A 17829-nucleotide genomic window follows, 5' to 3' on the forward strand; every position below is an offset into this window, starting at 1 on the left:
AATGAAAGGCAAGGGACAGCTTTCTCCCTGTGTGTACTTGCAGTTGTGAGAACAAGATCAGGTGAAGGCTGCTAGCATCTTGGAGGCAGATACCTCTCGCTGATGATCTGCAGTCGTGGGTTTTGTTTCTGCTAGGAGTGATTAGGCAGCTTGTTTCCATCTTATTTATTTATCAGTAACAGAATGAATGAATAAATGAATGAATGAATCTTTATTTCCGTCAGTCATCGGCCATAGCAATAAAACAACAATACAATATACAAAGAAGAGAAATAAAAATCAATTATATAAAATACGGTACATCTTAGGGCATGGGTAGGCAAACTAAGGCCCGGGGCCCAGATCCAGCCCAATCACCTTCTAAATCCAGCCCGGGAATCAGCCTGTTTTTACATGAGTAGAATGTGTCCTTTTCTTTAAAACACATCTCTGGGTTATTTGTGGGGCATAGGAATTTGTTCATTGTTCCCCCCCTTCAAAATATAGTCTGGCCCACCACATGGTCTGAGGGACAGTGGACCGGCCCCCTGCTGAAAAAGTTTGCTGACCCCTGTTTTAGGGTTTTGAATCAATAGTCAAATAGTGGCTCTTATTCTGATTTCCCCAGCTAAAAACCTTGCAACCTTTGCTGTCATCTTGATCTGCCAAGAGAAAGAACACTGTGGCAGTGGTTGGGAGACCTGGAATAGACAATAAAAGAGGTCTGATAATCTCATTTATCCGTAACAGAACTATTACCAAACACCAAGAGTCTCCAGCTAAACCCAAGTACCGCTACCCCAGGAGCTTTTCTCTACTTGTGGACGTAGGGAGAATGCAACAGGATTTTTCCTCTGGTCCACAGCCAAATAAATCACAGCACACCAGCGTATGTTCCTGCAAAGTGCTCAGAAGCATGATAGTCTTGTTAGATTACTTAGATGAGCATTTGCCAACCTGCACCACAGTTCCCATCAACTTCCAGCCAGAAGGGCTGGCCAGGCTTCTGTCGAGAGTTACAGCCCTTGAGGGCACCAGGTTGGTGGAAGCTGATATAGATAATCAGAGAAAACGTATTTGTAGCACTAACGCCCCATGAGCTGCTGTTTAGCTGTGACTCAGAATTGTTTTTTTCTGTTGCCTTTTCTGTTGCCACCCCTGAACTTTAGAGTTCCCTTCCTTCTGCTGCATGGAATGCTTTTATTATGACATTATAATGATGGTTATTATGATGAAGTTATTATAATGATTAATGGTTTAAAAATTGTCTTGTCTTATTTGGTTTTGTATATAAAAAAGTGCATTAATTTAGTTATAAATGTTCATTATCTATCTATCTATCTATCTATCATCTATCTATCATCTATCTATCTATCTATCTATCTATCTATCTATCTATCATCTATCTATCATCTATCTATCATCTGTCTGTCTATCTATCTATCTCATCTATCTCTATATCTATATCTATCTATCTATCATCTATCTATCTATCTATCTATCTATCATCTATCTCTATATCTATCTATCATCTATCTATCTATCTATCTATCTATCTATCTATCTATCTATCTCTCTATCTATCTATCCATCATCTATCTATCTATCATCTATCTATCTATCATCTATCTATCTATCTATCTATCATCTATCTATCTATCTATCTATCTATCTATCTATCTATCTATCTCTATCTATCTATCATCTATCTATCTATCTATCTATCTATCTATCTATCTATCTATCTATATCTATCTATCTATCATCTATCATCATCTATCTATCTATCATCTATCTCTATATCTATCTATCATCTATCTATCTATCATCTATCTATCTATCTATCTATCTATCTATCATCTATCTATCATCTATCTATCATCTATCTATATCTATCTATCTATCTATCTATCTATCTATCTATCTATCTATCTATCATCTATCATCTATCTATCATCTATCTATCATCTGTCTGTCTATCTATCTATCTCATCTATCTCTATATCTATATCTATCTATCTATCATCTATCTATCTATCTATCTATCTATCTATCATCTATCTATCTATCTATCATCTATCTCTATATCTATCTATCATCTATCTATCTATCTATCTATCTATCTATCTATCTATCTATCATCTATCTATCTATCTATCTATCTATCTATCTATCATCTATCTATCTATCTATCTATCTATCTCTATCTATCTATCTATCTATCTATCTATCTATCATCTATCATCTATCTATCTATCTATCTATCTATCTATCATCTATCATCATCTATCTATCTATCATCTATCATCTATCTATCTATCATCTATCTATCTATCTATCATCTATCTATCATCTATCTATCATCTATCATCTATCTATCTATCTATCTATCTATCTATCTATCTATCTATCTATCATCTATCATCTATCATCTATCTATCATCTGTCTGTCTATCTATCTATCTATCTCATCTATCTCTATATCTATATCTATCTATCTATCTATCATCTATCTATCTATCTATCTATCATCTATCTATCTATCATCTATCTATCTATCTATCTATCATCTATCTCTATATCTATCTATCTATCTATCTATCTATCATCTATCTATCTATCTATCTATCTATATCATCTATCTATCTATCTATCATCTATCTATCTATCATCTATCTATCTATCATCTATCTATCTATCTATCTATCTATCTATCTATCTATCTATCTATCATCTATCTATCTCTATCTATCTATCTATCTATCTATCATCTATCATCATCTATCTATCTATCATCTATCATCTATCTCTATATCTATCTATCTATAATCTATCTATCATCTATCTATCTATCTATCTATCTATCTATCTATCTATCATCTATCTATCTATCTATCTATCTATCTATCTATCATCTATCTATCATCTATCTATCTATATCATCTAGATTTTAATTCCAAGGATAGAATCTGACCCTGTGCAAATGGAGTTCCTCTTGCACAATGGGACTTTCACTTTCCTCTCCTCCCCTGAAATCTGTTCCAGAGGCATCTGGGGCAGATTTTGAGGGTGCACAGAAGGGGAGTTGGTGTTGTACAAGCAGATGTCTTGGCAATGCTTCTGGAAGCAACCCCAAAGGGTTAAAAGTGCAGGGGGCTGTGAGGCGTGCCTTAGTGATGCTTGCAATATATGCATTTTATTTTATTATTATTTTTTAAATAATATTTATTAAACTTTTCCAGACAATAAAAATTACAAAATTGTAGATAAGAAAGTAAAAAAAAACACAATAGTAAAATAGAGAGAAAAAAATACAAAAATAGACAATAAAGAAGAAAATTAAGCAAGAAGAGAAAAACAATCAATATTTTCATGTCATATCTTTCATTTACTTATTTCCTGACCTCCTCACACCCCCCTTTTCTGTATTCCAGTTCACATAGTTAGTTCAGCAAATCCTTACCCTCTATCATTTATCTTTACTTATTATCTTAACCTTTTATAACTATATATTTCCAACCATTGTCAATCCGCATTTACATATTCTTATTCGTCTTTTTACCAATACTGTACCACTTATTTTCAGTCCAACATCCCTTCAACATTCATTAATTTTACAGTATTTCTGCAGGTAGTCTTTAAATTTCTTCCAGTATTCTTCCACCGCCTCTTCTCCCTGATCTCGGATTCTGCCAGTCATTTCTGCCAATTCCATGTATTCCATCACCTTCATCTGCCATTCTTCCAGTGTGGGTAAATCTTGTGTCTTCCAGTACTTTGCAATCAATATTCTTGCTGCTGTTGTTGCATACATAAAAAAAGTTCTGTCCTTCTTTGGCTGCAATATATGCATTTTAAATAAGAGCTGCATTTTGTCTTTCAGTTGCAAACGAGACGGGGGACAAGAATGCTCGGCCCCTTTCAAGATTTGCTCGTAAGTAGCTGAGTTTTGTCAGTTTGCTTCCTGAAAGTTGTGCAGATCAGTGCGCTAGAACTGCCTGCAAAGGAACATGTCAGACAAATGAGCAATTTCCACTTCCTTCTCCTTAACTGTACTCTTTCCTTCTTCCCCTCTTTCTGCAGTCATGCCAGCAGGTCCCTTTGTGAGCAAGATGCCTCCACTATTGGGAGAAATTCCAGTATTTTCCTGGATTCCACCTTCCCCTATTCCCCTACCTAGCCCCCATTTTTACCATTGCTCATCATTATCATCATCATTGATTTATTAATTGCCTTCTAAGCGATCATCTCAAGGCGATGTACACTAAATATATTTGGCACGCTCAGTTTGAAATTAGTGAAGATTTAATAAGTATGTGGATTTAAAGCACAAAGAAGGAATCTCAGAGCATGCAGAGCAGTGCATCCTTGAGCTTACGATCTTCAAAACACTTGCTGAAAGCCCATCCATTTCCTGAGGATTTGCTTTCTTCTAAACTTATTTGCCATTGACCTTGCAGATCCCTAAAAAAAATTCTTAAATGTAATTCTTTTGTACTTCTGCTTTTTTGTACACTTCCTTGCTTTTGTGTATGAAAGGTGGTACAGAAACATTTTGGCAAGATATTTTTTTAAAAGGAAAAGTGTGATTTGAAATCACTGGATCGTAATACAGAAAGAGGTTCTGTGCTATCACTTGCGGTCTGAATTGGCACAATAGATTATTTTATTTTTTAAAAAATCACACTATGTATGTTAATTCCCAGGATGCCTTAATTATCAACTACTGTTTCGTAGGACCATCATCTGCAATTTTCTTCATTTCTTATTCTTATGACCTTACTGTTTATAACCTCATAATTTTAAATTTTTTTACCCCACCCAGCTGATTGGTTTAGCACAGCCACTCTGGGTGGCTTCCAGTATATATAAAAACATATGAAAACATTAAACACTAAAAAACTTCCCACTACAGGGCTGCCTTCAGATGTCTTCTAAAGGTGGTATAGTTACAGTGGTATCTCGGGTTAAGAACTTAATTCATTCCGGAGGTCTGAAACTGTTCTTAACCTGAGGTACCATTTTAGCTAATGAGGCCTCCCGCTGCCACTGTGTGCTGCTGCACGATTTCTGTTCTCAGCCTGAAGCAAAGTTCTTAACCCAAAGTAATATTTCTGGGTTAGTGGAGTCTGTAACCTGAAGCGTCTGTAACCTGAAGAGTATGTAACCCGAGGTACCACTGTACTTATCTCCTTGGCTCAGGGGTCGATACCCTGTAACATTTCTCCGATAAAAGTAGGGCTGTCCTAAGGAAAGGATGCAGGCGGTGCTAGGGATGCGGGTGGCACTGTGGTCTAAACCACTGAGCCTAGGACTTGCCGATCAGAAGGCTGGCGGTTCGAATCCCCGCGACGGGGTGAGCTCGCGTTGCTCGGTCCCAGCTCCTGCCAACCTAGCAGTTCGAAAGCACATCAAAGTGCAAGTAGATAAAGAGGTACCACTCCGGTGGGAAGGTAAATGGCGTTTCCATGCGCTGCTCTGGTTCGCCAGAAGTGGCTTAGTCATGCTGGCCACATGACTGCAGACAAACGCTGGCTCCCTCGGCCAGTAAAGCGAGATGAGCACTGCAACCCCAGAGTCGTTCGTGACTGGACTTAACTGTCAGGGGTCGTTTACCTTCTAAGGAAAAGTGGGACATTCTGGGATCAAATCAGAACTGGGGATGGATTCTGTAAGTCCAGGACTGTCCCTGGAAAAGAGGGACACTTGTAGTGTCTGTAACCCCCCAACCAACCATGAATATTATGTACCTGCTACTCAGGATGACACTTCATGCAAATAATGAAGTGGACTGAAGTCCACAAAAGTTTTTGCTGTAGTAAATTTGTTAGTCTTTAAGGCGCCACAAGACTCATCACTATTTTTGCGCAATGAAACTAGCAGGTCTCACTCTCTGCAAATTGTTCAGTTTAGGGTGTAGTATTCCCATATCGCCACATGGTGGCAGTGGAACCATATTTTGCACGCTGTGGCTTAGAAGGAAGAAAAAGCAAATGCTGCCACAATGCAAATAATGTGAATTATTCATTTCACATGCACATTGAGGCTTAAAAAAATTTTTTTTTAACAACATCTGTTGAAGATCCATTGAAAGTTACTTTTGAAGTGGCATACGATTGCAAGCGATGAAGCGCACCGCAAAGAGCTCTCTGGATTTTGCCCTGTTAAATTCTTTCAGCAGATAGAACGACTCACATAAGACTGAGCATGAAAAGTTAACCAAAAAAGTGATCTTGTAAGTTTGGCAGGCAGTTGAATGCTGAATGATTTTATTTTACTTATTATTTATTAATTTTGTGAAAAACTATACACCTGTGTGGTTGTAAAACATCTCAAAGTGGTTTACAAAAAGGATATAACAACAGAATTCAAATAAACAGATGGCGAAAAAACATGCCAGTTCCCAGCTGCTGGCCCAGGGGTCTGCAACCTTTAAGACAAAAAGAGCCACTTGGACCCATTTCCGAAGGAAAAAAAACTGGGAGCCGCAAAACTAGTCATTATAAAAATAACTTTTTTATTATTTCTTTGTTTGACCCCTCAGAATTACTCCTCCTCATAGAAATAAACGTTAAATTAACAAGTTACCTTTTTGTGTGTGTGTGTTCTTCACTCCCCTTCAAAACAGTGACCAGCGTACATGCCCCCTTTCAATGCAGTGACCAGCGTACATGCCCCTTACAATGTAGCGGGCGGGCGGGTGGGAAGGTGACGTTGGGACGGTGTGTGACTAACACGCGCACCGCCCCCATGTGACGTCACAGCCAGTACAGCGCCCGCCACAGTGGGGAGTGTTGGGGCGCACAATGCGCCTCCTCCCCTCGCTAGTATCCGCCCCGGAGCCGCGGCAAAGGTGTAAAAGAGCCACATGCGGCTCCGGAGCCGCGGGTTGCAGACCCCTGTGCTGGCCTATTAGTTCCCCAAAGACCAACCTGCTAGCCAGTATTGCTCCCAGAGGATAGGCAGCCATTTTGCACAAGACTTTATGTTCATTAAATTAGCTGCCCTGAGCCCGGTCTTGGCTGGGGAGGGCGGGGTATAAATAAAATTATTATTATTATTATTATTATTATTATTATTATTATTATTATTATTATTATAATATTACTTCACCTTCCTTATCTGCATAAATAGGGCTCATGCCTCAAATTCTGAAATTGCAAAGCCGGGAATGGCCTGGGTGTACAGCTGCCATTTCTAGTTAACTGTTTCATCCATCTCCCTTCCTGCCCCCGGATGAAATCTTTCTCTCTCCTAGAACATACCGACAAAAATGGAATGGCAGACAAAATTATCTGAGTCCACTGAGATGGCAAGATTGACAGGGAAAGTTAGGAATCGAGAAGATCCAAAATTTAACAGAGGATGGGATAAATACATGCAATATCTAAAAGACCACTGTAAACATGTAAAATCTTTGGCCGGCTTTGAATGACTCCTGTAATGTGATATAATTCTTGGAAGTATTGGATAATCGCAAAATAGATGCTGTCTAATATGCAGTTGATATAGAAATGTACAGAAGCCAGGTTGGGGAGGAGGGAAGTCTTAATGTGGGAATAACTTTGCCTTCTTCCCAACTTTTTCTTTTATTTTTTACTTCTTTTATTTACACTACTGTTGGAGAGTTACAGCTGTGATTCGTTGTATAAAATCAATAAAGATTAAAAAGAAAGAAAAAGAAATCTTTCTCTCTCCTGACCCTGCTTTCCCCCTGAGTTCTTCCATGTAGGATCGAAGTGGAAGAGCGAATGTCACATCCAAGTCGAGCTTTTCGGTAATAAGAGGATGGCAGCGACAAATCTTGGCTCCCAGGGATGTATTTCCCATTTGCTCCCATTATGAGAGGAGCTTTGAGTGAGAGACGCTGAACGTTAACTGAAGCAAAAAGCACGAACGGTAATTGCAGCAGGAGAAGGCAGCCCCCCTGGGACAGCAAAGTGGAATGATCTCAGACAACTGAACGTGTTTTTCTTGAAAGAAGAATAAGCTAAAATTCCACATTTCAAAAACCTTGTGGGATTTATAATCTGCAATTTTCATGCATTTCATTTCATTTTCATTTTTATTAAAGGTATATATGGCCCTTCGCCCAAAGACCACAGGGCGGTTTACAACATGGAACACAAATATGAATATAATACGCATCAACTTGCAAATATCTAGATAGAAACCAAAACAGTTATTTGACTACAATTATAACAAGCATTTTGGTTTCATGCTGCAATTTCTGGCTGTCTTTGCAGAAGAAAAGGGTCACAAGCTGTTTTTTTCCTTTTTCAAAAAAATGTTCTTCATGAGCTGTTTAATAATAATAATAATAATAATAATAATAATAATAATAATAATAATTTATACCCCGTCCATCTGGCTGGGTTTCCCCAGCCATTCTGGGTGGCTTCCAACAAAAGATAAAAAATACATTAAAACATTAGTCATTAAAAACTTTGCTAAACAGGGCTGCCTTCAGATGTCTTTAAAAGTTTGTTAGTTGTTTTTCTCTTTGACATCTGGTGAGAGGCTGTTCCACAGGGTGGGTGCCACTACCGACAAGGCCCTCTGCCTGGTTCCCTGTAACTTGGCTTCTCACATCGAGGGAACTGCCAGAAGGCCCTTGACGCTGGACCTCAGTGTCCAGGCAGAATGATGGAGGTGGAGATGCTCCTTCAGGTATACTGGGCTGAGGCCGTTTAGGGCTTTAAAGGTCAGCACCAACACTTTGAATTGTGCTTGGAAACGTACTGGGAGCTAATGTAGGTCTTTGAAGACCGGTGTTATGCAGTCTCAGCGGCCGCCCCCAGTCACCAGTCTAGCTGCCGCATTCTGGATTAATTGCATTTTCTGGGTCACCCTCAAAGGTAGCCCCACATAGAGCGCATTGCAGTAGTCCAAGCGGGAGATAACTAGAGCATGCACCACTCTGGCAAGACAGTCTGCAGACAGGTAGGGTCTCATCCTGCGTACCAGATGGAACTGGTAAACAGCTGCCCTGGACACAGAATTGACCTGCGCCTCCATGGACAGCTGTGAGTCCAAAATGACTCCCAGGCTGCGCACCTGGTCCTTCTGCGGCACATTCAGTTCCAGGGAGTCCCCCACATCTGCCCGCCCCCTGTCCCCCCAAAACAGTACTTCTGTCTTGTCAGGATTCAACCTCAATATATGATACTCTTCCAAGCCACTGTTTTATTTATTCAAGTGCAGTGGTCGTTTGTGCCCACTGAGATTGGTAGGGCCGGGAGACCAACTGGTGCCAGAACCAGTGATAGGAAGGGCCAATTCATTTTCCTCCTTGCTGAGTTTCACAAGTGGCAACACTGAGCCTACGGAAGAGGGCTCTCCTGGCTGTGTGTCCTGCAAAACCTGCTCCTTGCCTTGCAGACCTTTTTCTACCTGGCTTGGGAGAGTGGGGCCCGGACTGACTCCAGCTACAAAAACGAAGACTGCAGAAGAGATCAGAAACCATCTTGTCTGCTTCTTAGTGCAGACCCAGGTCTTGCGCCTGAGCTTCCATAGCTGCAGCCTGCTATGAACCACCATTGGCAAGATTGGCAGCAACAGCAGCAGACACATTATATGTTTACGATAATATTTTATTCCATTGGTAATTGTGCTTTTTAAAATGTGCACTTTCTATCTGACCTTTTTTGGTAATGTTTTCTTTTGAAATCTTTAAGACTGTTATGATTTGGCTAACTTTCCTTCGTTACATGTGCATTCTGCAGCTGCCCTCCTTTGTAGTGCTTCATTTTGAAATCTTTAAGATAATATTTTAGTTGCCTGTTAATTACATTGCATTGAATGTATAATTTATATTGGACTTCCTTCAGGAATGTTTTATTTTGGATGGTCTTATTTGATCTTTTAACATGTTGTAGGACACTTTGAGATTTGTTTCTTTAAAATATAAGGTGGTGTCTTAATTACATCCTTTTAGGTGCCAGGCGAAAACATTCCTCTTCGACCAGGCCTTGGGCTGATTAATATTCTACAGCCTTTTAAATGTGTTTGTGGGAAGGGGGGGGGGGTATTGTTTTGTTGTTTCTGTTTTAACTATTTACTTGTGTTTTCACCTTGTTTTTATTCTGTGAACTGCCCTGAGATCTTGTGATGAAGGTTGGCTTATGAATTTAATAAATAAGTAAAATGAACAACAACTTGAATATTAGACCCCATTCCCTCTCTCCAGGGTTAAGAATGAGACTAACCATTGGCACAGCGTGAGATTTTGCATGGGCAAAAGCCGAAGGACTATTTACAGTGGTACCTCGGGTTACATACGCTTCAGGTTACATACGCTTCAGGTTACAGACTCCGCTAACTCAGAAATAGTGCTTCAGGTTAAGAATTTTGCTTCAGGATGCCGGCGCAGCAGCAGCAGGAGACCCCATTAGCTAAAGTGGTGTTTCAAGTTAAGAACAGTTTCAGGTTAAGTACAGACCCCCGGAATGAATTAAGTACTTAACCTGAGGTACCACTGTACTACTTGTCTTCAGTTCTCTGAAGGGCGAGTTTTCATATCGGTTTGTCTTCTCTTCCGCCCAGGGTCGAAATCTCAGAACTGTCTGTGGAATACCATTATTGGTGGGCTTACAGGGAATCTTAAGGAAAAACAGAAGCCAACCATCGTCTTTGACCCAAGACCTCCTGAAGAAATCTTAGCGGAGGAGCTGCCGGCGGTGGAGAGTCCCGAAGCGCTTGTGAAGACCTCATTCAGGTTTGGCCGATATAGATGCACCTTGCTTAAGCTTGATCTTTCTTAATCATCAGCACGTCGAAGTCTCAGGGTTGAATGGGATAACTCTTACAACAGATGACTCTCCAGTGCCCTTGCGAAAACAAAAATATTAGTGCACTAAAATTATGGCTGCCAACCTGCATTTTTCTTACATTGCAATCTAGAAAGATACAAATGATACATGACTAGCAGAGCTATCAGATCGTTTGTGAAATTTGCCATCTGAAGGATTTCATAGTAAATCCTGTTATTTTATAAGAATGCGATTGCAGGCCCGGAAAGTTAAATATTACTCTCACTGGGTGATATACGTTGGGAGAGCTGGACTGCGATGTTGAAATAGCATTTTTGAAGGCACAAGAAGGGACAATGCAAAAACACAATTTAGAAAGAAAATTGAGCTTACTGGAACAATAGAAAATGGAAGATTAGAAACACTTTCAATATTGTAAAGATTGGTACTGAATAACACTGTTCTTTAATAGGTTTCCCCTTCTCCACCACTAACACTTTTTTCTGACTCATAGGCATATTATCTTTGATGAGCTTTTAATGTATGGATTTTACTTCAGTATATGTGTTTTTAAATTTTTCAAGGAAAGCACTATGCTACCGTACCAAGGTTGTTTTTTTGTGATTTGACGGTACCAAGAGTTTGGCTATCAGCAAAATTTTGAAAACAACAACATTATTGCTTAGTGCATTGAGTGACACTCTATTAAGCATCTGTGTTGTTTGATGAGAGGTTTGGTGGGAGAGGTAATGACATAATATTAACAAGGATGCGATCCCATTGCCAGTGTTGAAGTCACAACCGGTGTAGTGAGTTTCTGTATGTGGAATTGGTGAGAGGCGCCATCTTGTTTTCTGCCTCAGGCAGTAAAATGTCTTGGGATGGTCCTAGGGCCGCTGCCTGGGGCACCTTGGCTAACCTATGGGTCCACTGACCCATAACTAGTGTTGAAAGTTGGTTCAGCTGGAGAATATTTACAGTCCAGTGCAGCTAGGCTCTGCCGAATGAGACTATATTCAACCTGCATCAGTGTGCAGAAGACTATAGCCACTGTTGAAGTTTGATTCGGTTGCCAGTCCTGTCAACTTTCAGACATGGAGTGGGAGGAAGGGTGCAATATTGTCTTCTGCTTCAGGCGGCAAAATGTCTTGGGCCAGCTCTGTCTGCTGCTGTTTTGCAGGAAGAGAAGCAGTGGCCAGGGGTTTGGAAGTGCTGTTTGGCCAGCAACATATTATTCTGGCCTGTGGATAGCAGTAGGTTCTGACTGTTTCAGATTTGCATTTACACCCAGTGAAATGCCAGAACATTCATGTTAAGAACGAAGCATTGAAACGCCACTAGAGGGCACAAAGTAATAATGGATAATATATCCAGATACATACATACATCTCCTGGCACAGCATTATAGATGTAAGAACATGTCTGTGATGTTTCTGAAGTATTTCCTGCACTGGACCAAGAAAGCACTGCTGGGGTGGGGTGAAATTTAAGGTCAAAAGGTTAAGAGTTTCACCAATGCCATTATTTTTCATTTAAATTTCACTTTTGACCTTCAGCTCAAGAGCTTGAGAGTTCCACGGATGTAACTACTTTTTTTAAAAATAGATTTATATTTATTATATTTTGATCCTGACCTTGCTCTAATGAGGCCAGCATATGTCACCTCATTGCTTTTATCCTGGAAACATATCTGCGGTGGTAGTTACTAGTGCACCTTTATTCAGTAATTGAGTAGAGATCTGTGTATAGGTTTCCCTGGTCTAAGACCAGCCTTCAAATCACTTCACCCCCACTGTTTCTAAATGGGACATTGTGTGTGTGTAATTAAAACATCTTGTTACACAGTTGTTTTGTGAAAGACAACTCAAATTCTACTTCTGTTATCATCTGAAATCTCACCTTTGTAGTTTCTGCTACATACTTGCTTGTACTGTCCTAATATATAGTGGCCAAATTATTGGCTATGACTGCCTATTTCATGGGAAGGCAAACTAAAGCCCGGGGGCTGGATCCGACCCAATCTCCTTCTAAATCCAGCCTGCGGATGGTCCAGGAATCAGCATGTTTTTACATGAGTAGAATGTGTGCTTTTATTTAAAATGCATCTCTGGGTTATTTGTGTGGGGCATAGGAATTTGTTCATTCCTCCCCCCCCCCCAATATGGTCCGGCCCCCCACAAAGTCTGAGGGACAGTGGACCGGCCCCCTGCTGAAAAAGTTTGCTGACCCGTGGACTATTTGATGGTTAACGTTTGAGTATTAGCATTTCATTGATACTGTAAGCTGTCCGGAAATAAATATGGCAGATAAAAGTTCATGTTGACCCTAAAGTACAATAGCTCCATCAGAATTGCCTTTATCTCCTTGCGGAGTCCTGGCTACTGCTGATCTTTCAAGACTGGGTCCTCACCCTGATTGTGGTAGCCTTGTGTGGAAGACGAGCCTCCTGAAAGAGATTTGAAGCTAGGTGTGGTGCGCTGAACCCTCTCTGCTCTCCTCTGGTGGCCGAAAGGAGGACCCCTGGCTGGGAGCTGCCTCCACAAACATGACTTTCAGTGCTACACACAGCTTCTTGCAATGCGTGGTGTTGTGCTGGATCCATGCTAAAGCAGACAAATTGAGCATCAGTTAGAGGGACAGTTGAAGAAGGATGACATTGCCCACCTGGCTTCCCAGTAGCAAATGTTGCTGCTGGTTACCACGAAGGGCTGAGGGGAGCTGCTGGGCTGCTGGGCACACCAGCAGGGATATTGGGTTGGCTTTGTCCTCAGTGCCAGGAAGCCAGATGAGCAATGCTCCATTAAAACCATTGGGACAAATCAATCGTAGGAACAGAGGAAGCCGCCTTATAGCAAGTCAGACTGTTAGTCTGTCGAGTTCAGTACAGTCGTACCTTGGAAGTCGAACGGAACCTGTTCCAGAAATCCGTTTGACTTCCAAAACATTTGGAAACCAAGGCGTGGCTTCTGATTGGCTGCAGGAAGCTCCTGCAGCCAATCGGAAGCCACGGAAGCCCCATCAGACGTTCGGCTTCTGAAAGAACGTTTGAAAGCAGGAACACTCACTTCTGGGTTTCAATTGTTTGGGAGCCAATCTGTTCGGGAGCCAAGGCGTTTGAGATCCAAGGTACAACTGTATTGTCATCACTTCCTGCCGGGCAGCTTCTCCTCACCGTTTCAGGCAGAAATATTTCCCACATCCCCTTGGAGGCACCAAGGTCTGAAGCGAGGTCGTCGTGCTCATGTTTTTTACTGCTGGTGTTTTTATCGTTAAATTGCTTTGGGATGTTTCATGGAAAGTGATTCATAAATAAATTGAAGAAATAAATGGTGCTGTTTAAAAATGATGGAACTCCATCATCAGGCATTAGGAACTCAATATGCTCAGTTGCCTCTGGTGCCTCAAAAGCCACGTGTGGCCACTGAGGACCAGGCTTACTCCTTCCATGTGTGGTGCTGGGTGTAAGTACCGTATTTTTCGCTCTATAACACGCACCCGACCATAACACGCACATAGTTTTTAGAGGAGGAAAACAAGAAAAAAAAAATTCTAAACGAAACAGTGGATGTATGATTTTTGTGGTTCATGCTGTGGCCACAGACATGTGATCTGACGGTGAGTTTGGGGTAGCCCAATGCAAAAATCCTGAGGATCCATGTGGATCCATGCTTTGTAACCACGTTTTTGCACCACTGCGGCCCCAGGCAACAGTGGGTGCGTGATTTTTTGGGTGCAAGATGTAGCCATGGACATGCTATGTGATCTGATGGTGAATTTGGGGTGACCCAGTGCTAAAATCCTGAGGATCCATGTGGATCCGTGCTTTGTAACCAGGCTCTTTGTCCCTCTCTTCTCCCCACTAAGCAGCTCTTCTCCCGCTTTGCTGTTTCAAAGCGAGCCACGGAGGAGGTAAGGAAGGGGAACCATGGATCCTCTGCTCACGACTGCAGCAGATCCCCCCGCCATCCGTAGGCATTCGCTCCATAACAGGCACAGACATTTCCCCTTACTTTCTAGGAGGAAAAAAGTGAGTGTTATGGAGCAAAAAATAAGTAAATCAGTAGTAAGTAAATTTTTATTTATACCCTGCCCTCCCTGGCCAAGACCAGGCTCAGGGCGGCTAACATCAAATATCTAATACATCAAAACACAATCAAACAAATGATTAAAATACAGCTTAAAAATTTGAATCAGGATAAAATTAAATGACTGCCCACGAGTTACAACCACAGGGGACAGGAACCTCAAGTATTCATCAGGGCCAGCTATCCATGTTGGTCCCACATGAGGCCAAAGAGGTAATTTACAGGGTCTCATAGAGGGGTATCAAACTGGGCCTGGACCGAAGGCCAGGCGAAGCAGCTCTGTCTTGCAGGCCCTGCGGAAAGATGTCAAGTCCCGCAGGGCCCTGGTCTCCTGCGATAGAGCATTCCACCAGGCTGGTAAGACCTTGGGCGCCTCTTCATTTTCGCTTAGGATCTGTTTCCTTAATTTAAAGAGGAGACCAAGTGAGACAGGATCACTGCTCTCCGCGTTGCCTGCAGATGACCATCTTCCTCTGTCCCCAACCTGCTTCCTAGGAAAACTGTCTGGCATAAAAACGTTTGGCGTGAAAATGTGTGGAAATGACGTATAACAGTGAAACACGCTTGCTTTACTGCTTTCAGCTTTGTGCAAACTCTCGACTCTCCTCTGCTCCCAGACTTGTCACTCTTGCCTCCGTTCCCATCTGCAGGGAGAAAACCAGTGGTGGCCTCAAGCTTAGGAGAGACATTGGGGAGCCCATTGAAAGGGTGTTCATACTTTGGATTCTTTGCAGTTTTATTTCTCCAGCCTGCGGGAAGCTTAGTCCATTAACTTGCACTTCTGCAGCAAAAGAGGGGGGTTATGCGTGGGCTGGTAATGGTGTGGTTTTATCCTGCTAATGAAGCATTTAGCTGCACATTTTTGTATTAGTCATCATCCCCGCTATTAAGGCAGAAAGAGTTCGACACATTTGTCGGAGTGCGCACTCCCTTTCTGATGCAGGGCTGGTTTCCCTTCAATCCCTGAAAGACATGCTGCTTCTCAAATTTCCATTTGCACATATGAGCTGCTGCAAATGTGATAGGAAATGAAATGGAGCAGGAGATCATTAGCATTATGAGTATTGCCTGAGCCACGGAGCTCACCGCTGTAGTGCTCGTCACTCCATAAAGTTTTGTATTCGGGTATCTCTAGTGATCACTGCTTTTAATTTGTAATTTATAAATTTTTAATTTTCCAAAAGACTCTCGGTGCCTTGGCAGTCTCTGGACTGAAGAACAGAATAAAAAGCTTCTAATAAATAAAAATAATTCAAGTAGACGAACGTTTGGTTTGTAATGAGCCAATTTTAAACGAGACACTGGGCATGTTAAAGGCACTTAGATGTGAATTGCTCCATGTGGCCCAGTGTCATGTTTCAAAGACTCTTAAATCATGCACTTGGGTCATAAGTGTCCTGTTTATGGTTCTAGGTCAGGGGTCTGCAACCCGCGGCTCTGGAGCCGCATGTGGCTCTTTTACACCTTTGCCGCGGCTCCGGGGCGGATACTAGCGAGGGGAGGAGGCGCATTGTGCGCCCCGACACTCCCCACTGTGGCGGGCGCTGTACTGGCTGTGACGTCGCATGGGGGCAGTGCGTGCGTTAGTCATGCACCGTCCCGACGTCACCTTCCTGCCCGCCCGCTACATTGTAAGGGGCATGTACGCTGGTCACTGCATTGAAAGGGGGCATGTACGCTGGCCACTGTTTTGAAGGGGAGTGAAGAACACACACACAAAAAGGTAACTTGTTAATTTAACGTTTATTTCTATGAGGAGGAGTAATTCTGAGGGGTCAAACAAAGAAATAATAAAAAAGTGACAAAAAAGTTATTTTTATAATGACGAGTCTTGCGGCTCCCAGTTTTTTTTCCTTCGGAAACGGGTCCAAGTGGCTCTTCTTCTCTTAAAGGTTGCAGACCCCTGTTCTAGGGGGAATCCACAGTTGGGAGGGAGGGAGGAAGCAAGGCAGATTGGTTCTCACAGCACCATGGAGAGCTCCAAGTGAGCCTCTTGCTCTGACTAGCACAAGAGGTGAGCTGAGGCTTTTGAGCCTCTGCCTATAGTCAACCTCTCAAATGCTCCCCTTCTTCTCTTGGAGAACCGTAGACCCTTAAAGAGCTAACCCTGTTTCTTGGAAATGAGTGCATCTCCTCCCCTCTAAGGTCTCCTTCCTGGTATGTTCCTGGTGGCGCTGGACTAGCAAGTTGTGTCAGAGACACTTGGTTCCTAAGGGGAAATATTTGCGAAGGGTTCTTCCTCTGGTTCTATGAACCTTGGTGCTGTGGCATCCAGTTCAGTGACCTGTTGGTGCCAGTCTCAGTTTTAGTGGGTCACCTGTACTTGGGCTCAGAGCAGGAACCCGGTTGCCTCCCTCAGCCAATGGCAATGTAGCCTCTGAACCTGGGGCCTGGTCACTGGTGGACTTTGGGGTAATGACAATAAGTAGTCAGAAATTACATGCCAATGTGACTTCCCATTGATTTCTGACCATAGATCACAGAAGTGTGATCATTGCGCCCATTGGGACTGTGGGAATCTGCACAGATAAAAGCCATATGCATGCATGTCGACTTAAATCATTCATTAACTTGGTGGTCCCTTTGGGCTTCTTTTGTTACATTTAGACAAAGGGAAAGACATGTAGCTCCAGAAAATAATTTCGTAAAAAGCACCTGCTCAATTTAATACCTTTGTGACTTTGTTTTCTAGAGTAAGAACAAAAGACAGCAACTTAGAGTGATGGGAGGGGGGTGGGAATGACAGATTAAGTTCAGATAAATTCCTTATTGTGTCTTTCCTAAACTGAGAGAAACTGATAAGGCAACAGGCAGAAAAAGAATTTCTAAATATTCCTGCCTCATATATGCTACACAGCAGGTTTGGTGCAAAATGTTTGGAATGGAGAGTCTGCCTGTTATATTTTTATACTTACAGCCACTACTCTTGCCCCTTTGCACAGACAAGCTACAATATTTTCACTGCCCACCCTCCAACTCTTAACTTTCAACCCTGGCAGCCATAGCTATGTAAA

The 17829-nt window shown here is 41.9% G+C and overlaps 1 protein-coding gene across 3 annotated transcripts in view; it reads left to right on the plus strand.

Moving 5' to 3' along the window:
• PDE1C (phosphodiesterase 1C) overlaps nt 1-17829 on the plus strand; it is a 265314-nt gene that overhangs the window by 43369 nt on the left and 204116 nt on the right. For all 3 annotated transcript variants that reach the window (XR_014212337.1, XM_082192834.1, XM_082192833.1), the window contains exons 2-3: nt 3863-3913; nt 10525-10696. Coding sequence is in view for 2 of the 3 variants with exons in the window: in XM_082192834.1 (XP_082048960.1) it covers nt 3863-3913; nt 10525-10696 (223 nt within the window). In the remaining variant the exon portion in view is untranslated. The remainder of the gene's footprint in view (nt 1-3862; nt 3914-10524; nt 10697-17829) is intronic.

This window comes from Podarcis vaucheri, assembly GCF_965113315.1.
Source record: "Podarcis vaucheri genome assembly, chromosome: 12".
NCBI classification, from domain to species: domain Eukaryota; kingdom Metazoa; phylum Chordata; class Lepidosauria; order Squamata; family Lacertidae; genus Podarcis; species Podarcis vaucheri.